At 41.1% G+C, this 18475-nt stretch overlaps 1 protein-coding gene across 1 annotated transcript in view; it reads left to right on the top strand.

Annotated features, from left to right (window-relative positions):
• The first annotated feature begins 3570 nt into the window (after window positions 1-3570).
• The window catches only part of lrrc17 (leucine rich repeat containing 17), a 28837-nt gene continuing 13932 nt past the window's right edge, over window positions 3571-18475 (top strand). Inside the window, exons 1-3 of the mRNA XM_042511476.1 lie at window positions 3571-3860; window positions 15890-16268; window positions 17550-18039. Of these exons, the coding sequence (XP_042367410.1) occupies window positions 15996-16268; window positions 17550-18039 (763 nt within the window). The 5' untranslated portion in view covers window positions 3571-3860; window positions 15890-15995. The remainder of the gene's footprint in view (window positions 3861-15889; window positions 16269-17549; window positions 18040-18475) is intronic.

The following is an 18475-nucleotide window of genomic DNA, read 5'->3' as shown; positions in this document are numbered from 1 at the left end:
CATCTTATCCCCTCCTGACCTATTTGAGATTTCTTGCTCTTTATGCTTTGTCAGTTGCTCTGAGCATCAAGTATTGCCGCTGTGGAGTTGACATTGATATTAGTTGAAGCCCTCCTTCATTGGAGGAGGACACACAGACTTTATAGTTGTCAAGCCTATTTTTATTGGTGTTTTACATCTTTTGTAGCTCCTACCAGCTGTTTGCAGCTGTTTTGTGTCTCATAATGGTAATTTTGAGTCTGTTTGTAGTTGTTTGTGTCTCTTTGTGGTCACTTTGCATTGTGTTTGTATTCATTTAGTGTCCATACGTGGTTATTTTACCCCTTTTCAACTGCTCCAACTGGAAACAATGTCATTTCTGATATCAAATTTAAACAATTACATACTAGATCTATGCACTACAGACTAAAGCAATGAAGAGGAGTGCAGTTTTTCCAGAAGGATGTCTTCTTTTACTCTTGGGACAGGAAAGCACTGCAGCCACCATTCACAACATGTTTTCCCTGTGGCGACGGCTAAAAATGGAGGAAATGCAGCTTTGGCCTAATTAGAGGGCAGTTTTTCATGTTTACATAACATAACTGTCAACCACTCTCCAAAGTATACAATTAGAATAAATTATAATGGCATTTAGATAGATTTCTACCTCCCAGGACGCCATTGGTGGCCATTCATTTAAACTTCATTAGCAGCTTGTAGAGACATAAAACTTAAGGCCTGTAAACTTTTTCTTTGTTTTTATATGTTATCTAGCTAGATAGTGGGTATTTAAAGATATAACAAAGGATAAATGTGCCTAAAAATAGACTTAACTGTCAAAATTAGGCATGTCCAAGAATTGGGCTTTCATCAAAGATTTATTTAGACATACTATATATAGTACACAGAGGGTATAAAAATGTCATGAAGGGATGCTTTGGGTTCAAAAGTCGATCTGGCTCTTTGAAGAATGTGTCTGAAGCATTTTAACAAGGCTCATGCATTATGTTAGGTTTGATAGAGAAGATAAATTTTGCAGCTTCCTTAGATCTTATTCGATTAGTGTCTTGTTGAGAGTGTCCTGATATGCATGCATGCTTTTGCAGATATGTGTGTACAGTTAGAGCTTGTGTATTTGGAGGGGGTTTACTGCATGTCCACTGTCTGCTGCTAAATGGACAGGTTGACTGTTTTATAGTCTTTGCAGAAACTTCCCCCCAGGTCTCCATCCCAGCTCCTCCCTACGTACTTAAAACAGTTGTTCTGCTGTAAGTGCCCTCAAGCTGTTTAAAGTGTTTGGCAGTAAACAATCCATTTAAGCCAGAGCAGAATGGTGGTCCTAATATGGAGCTGTTTGACTCAGTGTTGATCCAGAGAAGAGAGGAGAGGGACAGAGTGAGCAGCACTATGTTGATTAGCTGGGATTTCTGTTCTCTGGCTCCTTCAAATTACACTGAATTCCCCGTACAAGTAGATGAAAGTATTCGTGTTGATGCTGTTTTGTGTCAGAGAGGCCAACTGGTTCATGTCAGTGACAAGTGGTAGAGAGTGTTCAGCCACTGTGGGAATCTTCACTGCTACAGAAGTAAATATACAGACACACTGCAGTGCAAAACAATTACACAGAATTTTCCTCAGGACCTCAAACATGATTCATCACAGCGATGCTGAAGAGATCAAACAGCATAAAACCGATTAACAGAAATATGTGTCTGGAATCCTGTGTTATGTTCCCATCAAAAATGCAAAGACCTGTTTTGGTTGGACCGCAGCATGCAAGGCCAGCCCTAATAATGCCAAAGCCTTTCTGGGATAAATGAGGGATGAACCATTGGTCAGATTGAGTGGCACAGACAGAGCCATGGACGCTAACACTCCTGTATTCCTCATTTCTGTCACCATTGTCGCATGATAGTTACTAGCCAGTCTGTTACATGAGCAAAATTAAACATGCCTCATTCACAGCTTTTGTCACAGTGTAGGAAAGCACATTGCCATCATCAGAAGACTTTGTCTGGCTCATTTTCTTTAACCATTGTAATGTTAGAATAACAGCGTGGTGGAATTGGCAAGCAGGCTTGTTAACTAGCCACCTGCAGTCAAAATGTCAGTTTTTAATAGAGGAAAGAGATAATCACCCCATCAATTTGTTTGAGGAGCAGCCCTGTCTGTATGACACAAGCCTTAAATTTATTGAAGAATTAGTCTATTTACTGTTACGTGTTACAGTATTTGAGAGGGTGCCTCCACTGTTATGAGGAGAAAGTGTAAATTAGAATCTGATAAAAATTACATGCTACAATGTTGGAGATGAAGCAAAATGACAAAATGCTTCTGTTGGAAATTGCCGCTAATAGGATGTTTATCAGCAGATCTTGGCTCAGATAGTGACCAATGGCTGTGCAGACACCACCAGTCACAACTTGGATGCATAAAGAAAACTGGATTTAGTTTTTGAGGCAGGAATCTGGTAATTTAAATGGGGGGTAAAACAATCTATTTGTGCAGACTTCTCTTTTTGACTTTGGAATTGTCATTTGACCAAATGGATCAAATCCTGATAGTAAAATGAATCATTTGGTGGGGGTTGTAACACTCCAAAAGAAGGATCTGCTGATTTACAGACAGCTGTTTCACAAGAGAACTTTATAAGAAAAAGTATTTTTGGGCCAAGGTTGGGCAAAAAAGTTAAAATTCCACTGTCTGGCTGCTTTAAAAATTGCCTTAAAAGCCAAGTGCACTTCCAGGGGGCCTGAGTCATGTGGGGTCATACATCATCTACTGGAACTAGCTGAAGGTGGTGTTGGATGGGTGGGGGTTTTGCGTCTGAGAAACTTAGAAACTAAAAAACAAAACTGGCATTTTCATAGTGGTGCCAGAGGAGAAGTAAGAGGGTCACCAAAGTCACAAAGATTAGTTTTTAGATACTTAGACAGTTACTAAGGTATTTCAGTGGAGACCAGTGGTGGACCTCGCTGATAGCATAACTAAAACTTAGCAGGACGTATCACAACAGTGTATACGTGGTTGGTTCCACCTCTTGCACTACTGTAAAGTGCTGCAGTCCAGATGATGGGTTGCATTCTGTTTAGAGAACCTTGTGAAATCACAAGTGTTGCCTGCAACATGCATGGTAACATCATTCAAGGCTTAATAACAAAGAAGAGATCCTCCTCTGAGGCAGCGATCAAAGGCAGATGTTGGATGTGGACTGAGGCTAGTTTGGAACAAACCTGCTAAGATTTACGTCTCCGAGGCTCAGAGCATGACAACACACACAACCAGGTGGGTGAGTGTTTTGCCACCCAGATGCCCAATCTCTCTCTCTCTCTCTCTCTCTCACTCTTAGCATATCCTGGATGAAGTCCATGGGTCTAACAGAATAACAGAAGGGGACCAGTTCAGGGTTGCAGCCGTCCTACACGTGTGTTTTTGTGTGTGTAACGCTAAACCAGACACAGACTTGTGGCTCCTTTGAGAGTCAGAGAGAGAGAGAGTGAGACCGTGAGTCAAGTAAAGCTAACTCCTCACATTCTCAGTGTGATCCAGCTGAGTGGGTGAAAAGCAAGGGAGTCAGATAGAGACAGAGAGAGAGAGAGAGAGGCAGCTTGTATAAGGCAGTAGTCAATCACTCAGCACAGCCAGAGAGAGAGAGAGAGAGAGAGAGAGAGAGAGAGAGAGAGAGAGAGAGAGAGCAAGAGATTGGAGAAGCAGCCAGTCGCTCGTCCCTCACTCCAGGCTCTAAGTTTATAGGCAGCCAGGCAGATTTTCTTGGCTTCGAGGCAGCGCTCATGACAGGATTAAGAGCCGGGGACGCGGGACCAACCGGAGATCTGCAGGTCCTAGTGGACAAGCCTGGGCCAGATTCTCTCCCTGCACAGGTAGGACTTCATATTGTACCAAAATGCATCAGATCTGCCTATCTACAAAAGATTTTTCATCTTAAAGAAGCAGCAAATCCCCAGTTCTTCCTGATACAATATTCAAGAGGATTTTTTTTATTGGCAAGTATAGTTTGGCACCACAGTTTGGTTCTTGGTGACAAATCTGATACCCTGAAGGTTTGGAAAAGCACAGCATGTTATTTTTATCTCAGTGTGAAATGGTTATTAGATTGCAGAGTATATAATGGAACCTAGTAAAGGATTATTTTGAGCTCTTTTTAAATAGTTTTTGAAGGCTTTACAAGAAGTGTGACATCCCCCTTCCTTTATATTCCTTTGTTCCACAGACATCACAGTCATGCAGTGACAAAGAACTGATGCAACTTGGTCATAATGAGAGCTTTCAGCTTTTAAAGTGCTGCATTATGAGCAATTTAAAGATAGGTTGAAGTAAATCCATGAACACAACATTAAAACGTAAAATTATCTACAGTTTAGATGTCTCTTGCACAAAGGATGAACTTACAAACATGTAAAGATATGAATGGAAGTCCAAAAAAACTCCACAAAAGCAATGAATTATTGTACTCATTGGATGTATCTTGTTCCAGCCCAGTATTTGCTGAAGTAAGCTCTCTTTTTCTACTACAAAACTCAAATTTAGAGTTTTCGAAGTTATGCCAAGTTTACGAAAGGTCACTGCACCCTGACATTTATAAATTGCAGATAAATTTTGCAGCAAAGAAAATATTCACTTGCTAATTTTAGATGCTCCCTCGCCGCTTTTGTTATGTAACTGACCAGTGGTCCCATGCACCATAACTTAAAAGCACTCACAGTGTTATAATGAGGAATTCAGCTCCCTGAGTAACTTATCATACAGAGCTAAGCACCGCTTCTGCCAGCACCTCTTGGAGCCTCTTTTTACTGTAAGGAGCTCTGAATAATCATGCCACCTAATGACTAATGTTCATTGAAAACACAGCCAAGTTTTTATCCTGTTAAAATGAAACAGGATTTGGAGACTTCAGTGTCGGTACTCCTTTTGGAAAGATTTCCACAATTTGAGTGCAAGATTACAAAAGAGGAAACCATCCTGCATTGTTTGCATATATAGCTCCAGGTTTTCTTCAGCATCAATATGCGTGTGAGCGCAGCTATATGTACATCTGTGCATTGAGTTACATGCCACTGTCTAAGTTTCAGTAAAATTCCAGGCTCATGCAGCACAGACCAGAGCAGCGTGTGGTTTCCCTCTGGAATCCTGCACCACAAAAGTGGGTTGGGGGGAGAAAAAGCTTGACTTGCAAGTTTACACTGATTACAAAGTACGAGAGTCTCCCCTTTAGTTGAATTTCTGCTGTTTCAGCTTGCCACAGTTAAGTTAAGGGCAACACTTTGTAGTAAGAGGAGAGCGAGAGTGTGAGTGAGTGGGAGAGCTGGGCTTGAAGTGTGAGTGTGTTGTGTTTTTAGGTGCAGATGTGTCTGGCACCGATACAAAGCAATGAGCTAGTTAGTGAGCTGAGATGTGCTTGTGTGTGTGTGTGAATTTTTAACTCCCTCATTCTGATGAAGAAGTTTTCAAGGCACTCAAGATTTCTATTTGAAAATATTAGAAATCTGAAAACAGTGAAATATTACATAACATAAAAATAAATGTGATAAATCTGAAGCAGAATTTATTACCTGACAAATTCTTGCTCTACGGTAATCCCATTTTTACGATGGAGCTGAGTATTTCACTGTTAGCAGTTTAGGAACATGATTAGAAGCAGTCAAGAAACAAGGGGGGACCACACTGATACCTGCATAACGTCAGCTGAAACTCGGCACGTTTGCACAAGCACGCACACACACACACACACACACACGCACACACACACACACACACACACACACATAAAGGAGTTGCATCGACTCAGATACGCATGTGCATGAGACCAACCTTTTTTGAAGAATTGTAGTTGCTATTTTTGTGGTTTAGACTCCAGAGAATAAGAAAAAACTGATTCCCCTTGGGTAAAGAGACACACTCACAAAACACACAAATTTGGCTCAAGTTTGTTTTTGTGAGTTCCCACTCTTTGACCCTCTCTGAAAAACCAGTGTCATTTTCTTTTTAACTTTCCCTCCTCTCGTCTCGCCTCCTTTTTTTTCTGTAGAAATGAACATGTCTGGTTCCAATTAGGCTCTCAGGGATGTGTGAGGGTTCTCTTTTTCGCTCGCTTTCTCTACTTATACAGTATATGTCTGTCTGATTCAGGGCTTGTGGTTTTTTGCTCCTCTTCTCTTTACATTCTCATGGTCTGGACTGTCATTCTTTCCTTGTGCTCCTCTCTGTCTCTTTGTTATAGCTGCATGTCGGGTCTGTTACATGGTAGCAAGCCGTAGACCTTTGGGCACACATGCACTCCTCTGCACATAAAGTGAGTTCAACCCAAAGGAAACAAAGAAAGGTCAGCTGGGTGGGAGGTTGGCTCACCTTTAAGCTTGTGGCCCTCGAGCTCTCTGTCAGTGTGTCTTTCTTTGATTAACTGCCTGACTGACTGACTGACTTTCTACCTGTGTCTGCGTTTTCAGCTGAATTTTTGACATTTTTCTATAAGTAGCAGAGGAGAAAAGGCCTGTTCTTGTTTTTGTAGCCTCCCCTGCTTGTTCTCGCTTTCTCTCTGTAACACAGTGGCCCCTTGTGTTTCTGGACTGTTTCCTCTGGAGGTCTGAACTCTTTCCATCCCCCGTGGGCAGTCCAGTGTTATTGGAGCATGCAGAGCCTCTACTGGCAGACAGTGCAGGTAGAGACTGTGCAGCCTCAAGGCTTTGCAGGTCAGAGGCTGTGACATTGTATTTTCAAAGGTATAACAAAAGTTTTGTAGTGTTTTTTCTATTAGTTACTTATTCCATAGCCTGGCTGAGTCTCCAAACACTTATTTACAAATGTATCAATATGGAGCAACATTTTTGGCTATTTCTGGGCAATGTAACAAGCTGTGAATACAACTTTTCACAATTTAAAGTTAATATCTAAGGGCACTGACAAGCCAGCAGTCGGCTTTTGATGCGTTTGTTGCACTCGTTTTTGTGGTGTGATTTTGTGGTTTTTGGGTGATTTCAGCAATCGGTATCGGAGCTGGTGGAGCCTGTCGGTGAATGAAATCACTTTGATAGGTAGTTTAGCTCAGTGCAAGAAAAGAGACACAGAAGTAAGGAGAGCAAAGTGACTAAAGAGGGATTGAACGAAAGTTGTTACATGAGTTAATTGAGCTCTTTTGCAGGTTTCTATTTTTTGTGTTATTGCCACTAATGCACAGTATATACTTTTTTCTTTCAACATTAGGTTGTGTTGTTAATGTGCTAACTGACTAAATGGCATCTTGAATCGATCCTGTCAGTCTTCTAGTTTCGCTTTTTTAATGAAGAGTACAGACTACCACCACCTGCTGGTATGGAGAATTATTTCCTCTCATAGAGGTGCAGAAGGTACGTGCAACTTGCCCATTAGCTAAAGTCTTGCGGTGTGTTCAAGTGCATTTCTTTTGCCCAAAAGTCAGGCTACGTGAAATGACGCAACCTTTGCCGCCACTAGTTTTTGATTTTGGTTTCGTGTGTCTGTGAGCAAACAATTTCTTATTTACATTCAGCACATCCAGTGAAACATAAGCATTCATTTAGAGTTGAGTTTCTGAGACCTTAGTGAATCTATCTTCAACATTCACACTTCTTTTAGATCTGTTTTTGGTCTCCACCAACTTGAGAAAAATATCTTGCTCTTTAGCTGCTAAATGCTCGTCTATGTGCTGTTTTGTGCTGGTAGCTTACAGTCAGTTCTTCTGAGCTTTTTTACTCAAAACAGCTGTCCTAGAAAACAAGGTTGCTGAGACCAGTGAGAGTAAACCACAATATTAAAGTTGTGGGCCGTAAAACCAAAACAACATATTGAAAGATGCCAAAATGCACAGTGAAGCTGGGGGGAACTGCACAGTATGACGATTCTCTGCCTATTCATTCCATGTGAGTGACCCCTTTCACACAATCATTTGATCTGTTTTTGATCAAGTGAATTTTGATTTGAACAGCTTTTAGTCAGGGGCACATGGGATTTTGATTATGTAATGTCCCTATAGTGTTGGAGGAAAAAAAGGGGGAGGTTACTAGCAGTGTAGGATTCATGTTTTACCACCGGACCATTCAGAATCAAAACATTTATATGAAACATATTTATTTTATGACTGGAATTTGAACAAATCTCAAAAGGATGCTGTATTTTGACCTGTTAATATAATCTCAAAAGGTCAACTGCATTGTATATTGTATATTGTAGTTGGTTAGGATCTTAAAAACGCTTCTTGTGTGTTCTCGCCTTACCAGAAGCACAGCAGTGTCACCTGAAACCAAACAAATCCCTCTCTCTCTGCCAGGGGGAATTTCCCTCCAGCTGACATCATGATTTTTATTTCCCACAGAGTTTCTGACATTAATCTCATCTTCAGGACTTTCCTTCTGTCTCTCACTTTCTCCCTTGGGTTTATTTTCAGTCTAAAACATTGTGGTTTTCAAATATGTGTGCTTCCTCCATCTGTATTTCTCTTAATGTCCGTTGGTGTCACTTCTCTCACCTCTTCCTGATGTAGGTGGGTTGTGATGGTGTTCAACCTGTCTGTGTTTCCTCTGGTCTGCTGAAGCCAAACGACACATTTGAGCCCACAGACAGTTTAGAAAACATACACAGACACTGCAAGTGTCAACATTTGTCTCTTGTCTGTGTTAATGTCTTTCTTTGTGTACATCTGTATAAATATACTGTTATTATATACATTTTTTTATGTGTTCATATGTGTGTGTGCCATGTGGAGATTTCCTCTGCTTCATTCACATTTGTACTTTGACCTTTGGTTCTCCAGCAGATGAGGATGACTTCCTCTCACCATGGCTAATGTTGCCACTGTAGTTCTGCCAAACCACCTGGTTAAGTTACACTTTGCTTTTTATTATGCAACAGTACCCTTCATTATGTGTATGCAATGTATGCGGTGCACTATTTCACAAGTAGTAAATGAATCACTGAGATTTATAGCCTTAACTTTAAGCATTTAGTTCACTAAGAAAACCAAGATTTAAAAGAATGAAATTGTAGTATTAAAGGGACAGTTCACCACAAAATCAAAAACATAATTTTTTTGCTCCTGGCTGTAGTGCTGTCTATTAGGGATGGGCATGAACCAAGTACTTGTCAGAATTTGGTCAGCGTATAGAGTTATCACTGCCCAACATACCATGACTTTTATATTTATTTTCACTTTTTAAAATGGGTAAAATCTTATTTTATTGCTAGGTGCAGTGTCGGCTACTGTTGCACTCAGCTCCTCCTTGCCAAACTGTTGCTTGCTTGATTTATCATTGGACTACTGCTGCTGGAGTGTGAGCTCCATACTGGAGGACAGATGGTAACAGTTTCTTGTCAATGAGTAGACGCAGGCTTCCTTCTGTGCAGTGATACAGTTGGCGGGTGTAGTTCAGTAAAAAGAAAATAGTTCCTAAATAAAAATGCTCATAATAAGGTCTGTGGGTTGTCTTGACCAGGTCATGATTTCTAGGAAGAGACATTGCTGTTGAGTTTTTGAAATGGACTTTTTGGCGCTTTGAGCGCCAGAAGCTGAATGCCATCTTGTTAAATTACATTAGAGAGAAGGCAGACATCTCTACAGCCAATATCTCCAACAATCTGCAGCTCACACCAAAACTACCTGGACTGTGGAATAGCACTGAAGGTAAGAGGAAAACTATTTACTCTTATTATTTTTGGATAAACTTTCCCTTTAAGTTCTGGATAAAGGCGCACTAAAGCTGGTACAGCAGGGAGACAGATGATGTTCATCTGGAGATGAGTTGTAAGTCTAAACTCCCTGCACACTGTTCCCCAAAACAAATTCCACATAGAGAAGCACCGCAGACTTAAGCATTTATCCAGTGGTTCATTTTGATTGAGAACACACTTGCTGTCCCTTATTTTTGTGAAAGACTGACGCGTAAATTGTTTTGGTTTAAAAAGTCATTAGAAAGATTTAAACTCACAAATAGTCATCATTTAATTTGCTCAGCAGTTTCAGACACAATAATACAATATGTGTGCATACTGGTAACTGAATCTCGATTACAACTTATGACATAATTGTAGCCTACTTACTCTCTCAAGTATCTGAGGGTTTTTTTGGCAGCACTATTGCAGTCTTCTTGTGAAATCCATCTAATGTGATTGGAATGTCTAAATATTGAAAATTGAGCCAAGAATGTTAACAAAACGGAAAATGTTCAATAATTATCACCCAATATAAAAACCAAAAAACAAACTGTTAAAAGAGTGACTCTGAGGCCTTCAAATAACTTTCCTGTTAGCATGCAGGATCTTCACTAAACTGTGAACAGACTGATAAAACTGTCAGTCAAACATGGCACCACACAAAGTGCTGAAGGCTAGAACATGATTGATGAGATAATCTATTTGACATATAGAAGTAACTCACTTTTTAGTGAGGGGGTCTGTTTCATTTGGACTTTTTAAAATCCATTATTATGCTCATTTTCAGGTTCATCCCTGTACTTGCACCCTGTACTTTGGTGTAGCACCAAATTCTGGTCCCTCTGCTTAAGCAGTATCTGTGGGCCCCTGTCCTCCCTCACTTTATCCATGTCTCCATCATGGACATTTAACATTTTATTTTTATTAGTCATTTGCTTTCCTTTCTTTCCCTCTTTCCTTTTCATATTCCTTCTCTCTCTCTTGCTTTATATCTTGACAGTGTACTTTGGTGCTCCAGCAGCATAGGCAGTCACTCGTTAATCTATAGCTATATTTAGAGACAAATTGTACTGCAGAGTTAAATGAAACCATTTCGCACCTTTAATGGCTGAAAAGAACAAAAGTAGCCATGCAAGCCGCTCTGTGAGGTTGTGCTTACAGTAGTACTTTTATGCCAATGTCCACACATGTACATAGAGGGAAAACAATTCACCTTCCATCTTTTCTTCAGAAAGGCCCCACATTCTTCCCATGGGCATATTTTCCACGGTCAAAAATAACAGACACATTGCTACCACATTTCATGTCCAGACCAAACTTTATTCAGGTTCACTACAGATGGATGGCGGCAAAACAACAGCCTGCATAGAGCATTAAATCCCCAAGGACAAAACTGAAACCCTGAGGACTTCCTGCTAGGTGTTTACAGACACTGGGAGACAGTTTTTCTTCGGGTTGCCATAGACTGACCAAAAGGAGCTCAAGTGGGCAGTAATGCTAGACTGGAAGGGCTAATTCGAGCTGGTATGGGCATGAGGTGAACCACAGGGATGGGTCTGGCTTGAGTGGGCTTGTTGCGGTGCCAGCTGGAATGTGTGTCTTGGATATTACAGGCTCACCGTAGCTATAGTTTCTAAGAAGGGCTGGACTTTTCCTGCTGAACAGCTGTGATGTGGAAAAGATCTAAGCAGTGCCCGCACTAGTCCAAATGGTTTGGAGATGGCTCAGTAACTATAAAGGGAAGTAGAATGTTTTTTTTCTTTGCAATAAAAATGAACAGTTCCATCAACTTGTTTTAACAAGAAATTCACCCTTTTCATAACTCTTTACTGGAATGCATGTTTCTGAGTGGAACCTGTAATTTTTGCAGTATAGAGAACCCTAGGAATGAGCCCTAAAACCTAGAAATGAGTTAGCATTTCAGCATCTCTGGTTCTCTTGTCTAAAAGTCACTGGGCTTTTTGAATGGGATTTTGGTTTTAAGCCTTAAATAAAGTCCACACACACTGAAGAGACTTTCACATTTAGTTCAATAATGTAAAAAAATAAATACTCAACTTGCAATCTTTGAAGCTTTTAAGTGTCTTGAGAAGACGGTTGCTAACAATTGGCAAAATAAGACTTTGGAGCATCATCATACCAAACTAGATCATAAATGTTTGTTTACCACAGAACTTATTTTCTGCCATAATCAAAAATGAAAAAGTACCATAGGCTTTTTGACGAGGGAACCAGGGCGACGTTAGCGTCCAGGTTGGCCTACAAAACAACGTCATCCTTGCAACACTCTATTAGCACCATGCTTTACCCATTGAGCTGCACAGGACCAGTTGCATCACATTACTTTACACAAACCACATGTACATGACCAAATGACTTAACCTGAATGCACCTGTATACAGTGAGAGAGAGAGGATGTGTCTGGGTCCACTCAAGACCCCTCTCCAAGCTCTCCAACTCAGTCTAGTTTAGTCTGGTGTTTGGACTGGCACAAGTCTCACCGTGTGTTGACACATGTCTCTCATCAGCTGCACAATCATGTAACACAGACGCAAGAACATGTGCTTATAGTTGACGTATGGTACTCATGCAGCTCTATAAAGGCATGCTTGTAAATAAATATAGAGAAAGAAGAAAGAAAGATGCAAGAAAGAAAGAGAGATTCATCCGGCTCTTGTAGGGTTTGGAGTAACAACTTTCTAAAAGTGTTTTATTGCATGCGACTGCTGCACTGATGGAGATCAAACTTTCATGTTTGCTTCATTTGAGCCGATTGATAGTTGGACAGTTGACGAGTGCTCAATGGACTGGAAACTGCCTTCCCGGGTACATTCTCAGCTGTTTCTGTCTGTAGCAAGCTAACATGCCCAGTCTGTTATGCACAATGGAACGGCACCATCTGCATTGACGGGCTTGTTCCACTGTGTGAGAGACTGGAAGACTGTGAGGGGGCTGCGGTTTGGTACAGTTGGACTGAGTCAGTGTGCACTCGAGTGTGTGTGTGTGTGTGTGTGTGTGTGTGTGTGCGTGCACACCGTGTCTTGGCAGATCTGTGGGTCTTGCCTTTTTGCCTCTGATCACACAAGGGATTCATGACTCACTTTTTTTTTCTCATAAAACACACGCGTGCACACACACACACAGCCAGCAGGCAGGAAGTCCAAAACAAGAGGCAAATAAGACAATCGGCAACATTATCAAACTATAAAAACTATAAATGTTATTGTCTCTTGTCTTGGAGTTTTCATATTTGTGGCTGATGATAGTTTCACAGTTTGGCAGCACATTTGGTAAGACAGCAGGGCTGCAAGAAAAGGAGAGAAAAAGACACACAGGCAGTAAGTCAAAAAGTAGCCAGAAAGTGGTTTGAAGGAATAGTTTGACATTTTGGTAAATGTCTGTTAAATTGAAGCTTAGCGAACTTAGCTTTGTGTAAAGACTGGAAACTGTGAACCAGCTGTGCTGTCTCTGTTGAACTGTAACAAAATCTGCCTACCAGCACCACTAATTAACACATTATATCTACTTACTTTAATCCCAGGGTATGTGTCAGACTACTTTTTGGCTGGGACTATATTTGCTGGGTGACAAACGTAGGCTCCAGGAAGTTACTTTTGCCAGGCTAGCTGTTTACTGTGTGCTAAACTAACCACCTGTTGACTGTAGCTTTATATTTAGCATAGAGAAATTTAATTCCAAGTGTAGATGGGAGGGGGGGCACAAAAATACTTGCCTCCCCAATAAAAACATGAAAATAGAGCTGGACTTTTAATTCGAAAAAAAAAAAAAAGTTAGTTAATAAATTCGAGGGGAAAAGGCACATTTTGGTTCATAAGCATTTCACAGAAAGCAAGACTTAAGTGTTGCATTTTTTTTTCACGAAGAACCCCCAAACTCTCTTTTTCATATGTGCCCCCCATCCCCCAGAGTTGAGATGATACCTAAACCCTTGGACATAAAAGTGGTATGGATCATTCAATTTAACTCTAAATCAGAAAGAAAATAAGGTTATTTCCCAAGATTTTAAACTATTACATTAAACAATACATTTATTGAAACAGGGGACACAGCTTAACGTGGGAAGCAGATGAACCTGCAAGCTCGTGTTTTATTTGCTCTGGCAGGTCCATCTGATCCACCTCCAGACCGATTTCCCAACAACCCGACCCTCACTGAGCCAGTCACAACCATTTATCTTGTTAATGGGACATGTTTGAGACGATGACTAAGATGAAAAACAACCAAGACCGCTGCAGTGTATGTGAAACTTTCTGTTAAAATATTTCTTTCAAATTCTAATGGCTAAAGAGGCAACACTTTTTCACATATTGATGCTACACCATCACGGTTCATCCCTGCACACTGCAGTCTGTCTACATTTTTGCGTCGCTCAGCACAATGTCATGTTTCATTACTACTGGTGTACTAAAGGGTACACGCAGGTTTATTGGGTATACAAACCTCTTTATCTGTCCGTTTACAGTATACCCTCCTATCAGCCAAAAAGCCACTGGAATAAATGAGAGATTTCACCCATTTCCTCCTCCGTAACCCATCTACCAGAGTACACCCACCTTATCAACTACCACCAGACCTCTGATTATAGATCTATCCTATTGCATCCAGGGATATTTTGAATTGAGGCACTATAGCCGCTCATGATGCCCCATAGAAACTGAAATTGAACAACGAGGTTCCAGATTAACTGGCATTTTCCAACTTGGTCTGGAGATGTCAGGCTAAAACAGCTGTCCCAGCGTTGTCCAGAGGTAACAAAATCCACCTATCAGTGCCTGTAAATTCCCCTAATTGTTACAATGTATCCTCCTTTGTTTAATGTTTACAAAAATTGAGGTATAAGATGACAAAGATGTGATTTAAAGGGGGTTACATGCAGGACTATTTCTTGGCTGGATGCAGTAACTTCCGTTCGTTTCCTGGCATCCTCATGGTGACAATATACTAGCATGATGTCAAACATTCCTTTAACTGCACTATTTTTTTGTTGCAACATTTTTTTAGTTGCATGTTTTAGAGTATACTCTACAGGCAGGAACTGTTTCAGTTCAGGTAAATCACATATGGATCTGACATATGTTGTTATATACAACATATGTACTTTTTTGCAAGGGATAAACATCCTGCACGTGGCTTGAATAATCAAAAAGAAAATGGGAGCATGTATAGCTGGAATCAGAAGTGGGAGATGAGGCCCAAAAGAAGAAGAAAATGCATGTTTAAAAAAATGGCAGGAAGAGAAACATCCGGTTCATGAAGCCGACGGTAGAAAACATTCATGGGATATCCCTATAAGAAAACAATGCTTTACTATGACCACTTTTTAACCCATAACATGTTAACACGCAACAAATGTCTCTTTCTTTCCCTTCAAACGCCTTTTCCTGTTTCCTCTCACACCACCTCTCCACTGATAGTTTCAACATGTGCTATGATTTTAGTTGTCAGCATGTCTCGACATGCCACTGAGACAAATCCCTGTACAATTTATTGTATGTGTGAATAGAATTACTTTGCTTTGATTTACCTATGGACATAAAAAAAATCAAAATCCTTCAAAATATATAACACTTCTCTTTTCTATTCAGCTTCTTGCTTTCCACAAATTGACATGAATCACATGAATACTTTGTGGATTCAAAATTAATTTTTGTAACCTGTCCACTCTTGCTTAAACCAGTGGTGATCCTAGACTCTGGCGGGACCCTGGCAAAGACACTTCTAGATTTCCTCGGAGGTTTATAGAAGGGGTAAATGTTAAAGAGCTTTGAGTGATCAAAAAACATGAAAGGGGCTACACAAGTGCAAGTCCATTTGCCATTCAAATCATCACAGAGCCTCCAGACAAATTCTACCCGTCTTTCATCCAAGTTTTGACACCTCTCTCGGCTTTTGTTTGGACATCAGGACAAATTTTACTGGCCGATAGCAACAGTTTGACTCTATTGTTGATGGACTTTGTTGACATGTTTTCTGGCACTTTTAAGTATCTTTATATCACTGTAACAAACTTCGAAAAACATGATTTGTGTGACATCTGTGATTGGGGTGGCCTCACTGAAACAGTATTTAATCCATTGATAGCTGGAGCCTGCAAAATGTCCCACAAAACATAACACAAATCGCCAGCAGCAATTCCGGTGTCAGCTAAATCGCTTTAAGACCTCTAAAAATTCACCTCTCTCTCCCTCTGTTTTCCTCTTTATACACACAGCTGTGACTGGCCTCCCGTGTCCCGTCACACCAATCTTCCAACAACAGTCTTCCAAGGTTGACCTGATTAGCGAGAGGCCTCCCTTCCTCTCCTGTCCTCTCCCATCATGCGTCTTCTCACCACCCTCCTCCTGTTGCTGCTCCTCCGGTCAGCTGAGCCCCGCAGAGGCCCCCGACCGGGGGCTTTGGAGAGGGGCGCTGGGGGCCGGGTACGGGGCAGAGGCAGGGCCGCAGTGACAAGACGTCAAACTCAGGAGTGTAAGGAATACATGGAGGCGGGAGAGAAGTACCTGGACTGCCAGGACAGACAGTTGACCACCGTGATGCAGGACTGGCCCAAAGATATTCATCACCTTCTGCTGGCAAGAAATAAGATTCAGGTATGCACAGACTTCCACAGTGCAAATATAAAGAGGCAAGACATAGACCACCTGCTACAGTCCAATCATTAAACACAACTAACAATAATTAAACAATCTGGAGAATGTCTAGTGCATTAAATGCATCAATATCCTGTGTGTTAGTGTCTCTCAAGCCTCTCACTCTGACCCTAAACCCAGCTGGCTTGTTGATACCATGAGCATCTGTGTACCATTTATTTGGAGCCGAGATCAAAGACTGATTTTCCTGCTTTGTATGTGTGTGTGTGTGTGTGTGTGTGCGTATGTGTGTGTATGTAGGTTTATGCATGACTGAGCACACAGGATGTGTGTGTCACAGGTGTTAAGAGGAACAAAACAAAACGTGTTGCCAGCGAGGGTAATAAATAAGGACGAATGGCTTGCAAAATCACCAATTGAATCAGTGAAAAATGAGTCTAACTAGGCTTTATTTTGAAGTTCAAAGACTTGGATAGTTAAATGAGTAGTAAGGGAAGGAATGAACAAAGTGCATTTATGTTTAGGGGGACCATTGACCCTGTTGGATTTTGTGTACAATTCTGCAACATTTATTACATTCTTTAAAACTGCATTGTCACTGTTGAAGCTGTGTCCTGCACACTGTGCTTAAAACTGCAATAGCCTATATTTTCTACTTTTTTATTTACTTCAGCTCAATGTTTATTTTTACATATATATATACACACACACACACACACACACACATATATATATATATATATATATATATATTATATGTATATATTATATATATATTACATATTACATATATACTTTTTTGATTTTGCTCTCATAGCTCATAGGCCATGTTTTCCGATGAATAGAGGCTCTTTTCAGCTAAAAAAATCTGAGGTGCACCTGCTCAGCCCTTACAAAGTTAACGACTAGCAGGTGAACTTTTAGCTACAATAACCTAATAACAATAACCATGTGTTACACAAACACGTAACACATGGTTATTGTTGTGAAACTGTCGCAATTAAGTCTAGATCAGACATCCTGTTTCTGGCAATTTTTGGCTATTAGGGGGCAATACAGACACAAAAGGGTGCTTTCAGTGTTGATGTCTCATGCTAAGGGGCATGAGAAAGAGTTGGTATTTTACGACTTGATATTAAGAAGCAGCTGGCATGTATCACCAGAAAATGACCATTTATGAATCTGACAAAGTCAGGAGGCATTTGCTTGAGACAGATATCATGTTGGACATCATGTTAAGTGCATAGACACATTAACCCACAGGTCACATGTCCCCCTTAGGTTTTGAGGGACAACATGTTCTCCCAGTTCACCCAGCTAAAGAGCCTGGACCTTCAGCAGAACGATATTTCCAAGGTGGAGGACGGAGCGTTCAGCGGCCTCTCTAAGCTCACCACCCTGCTCCTGCAGCACAACAGTCTGAATACAGCCACCGAGGAGGTCCTGCTCCCTCTGCCCCGCCTCACCTACCTCCGTCTCTATGACAACCCCTGGAGCTGCCACTGCTCACTGGACAGCCTGGTCAGGACCCTGCAGGTGCCTAGCAACCGCAACCTGGGCAACTACGCCAAGTGTGCGGAGCCCCAGTCGCTGAGGGGTCAGAAGCTAAGGAAGCTGAATGTGGACTCTTTGTGTGCGGACGACAACCAGGTGGACAGGAGGCCGGGAGGCGGAGGCGGGGGCGGGCAGAGGCCAATCAAGAAGCCAGAGGCCACGTCCATGTGCCACACTTACATGTTCCCAAAACCTCTGCTGGACTGCAGCAACAAAGGTGAGACTGTCAACATCTCTTATCGAATTCAATGTGACGTCACGAGAGTGCTCTCATCTTTGTGTGTATTCTTTGGTTTGTACACTGCAAAATCTTGAGTGAGCTTCGAGTTTTTATGCTTTCTGGTTAGTTTCACAAGTTACATTTAGATTGGAGAATATTTAGGTCAGCATGATGTTAAACTCTTCTTAAGTGCTTTCAGGTGATTCTAAGAAGAGATATGACAGAAAATTTGCTGAATGACATATTACGTACCAATGCATTCACTCCCAAATTGTCAAATACCGACGCTTGGTCAGTGGTAAATGTCACTCCAGGCACTCCTCCAGCATGAGTTTTGGATGCCAAGGGATGGCTTGTCTATTTACACTCATTACATGCATGAAGTCTTTTCAAAATAAACTCATGTTATCACTGAAAATGTGCAGTATCTACA

Source organism: Plectropomus leopardus, chromosome 22, assembly GCF_008729295.1.
Source record: "Plectropomus leopardus isolate mb chromosome 22, YSFRI_Pleo_2.0, whole genome shotgun sequence".
NCBI classification, from domain to species: domain Eukaryota; kingdom Metazoa; phylum Chordata; class Actinopteri; order Perciformes; family Serranidae; genus Plectropomus; species Plectropomus leopardus.
Note: the sequence above shows the minus strand (reverse complement) of the source record. Positions and strands in the feature narration are given on the sequence as shown.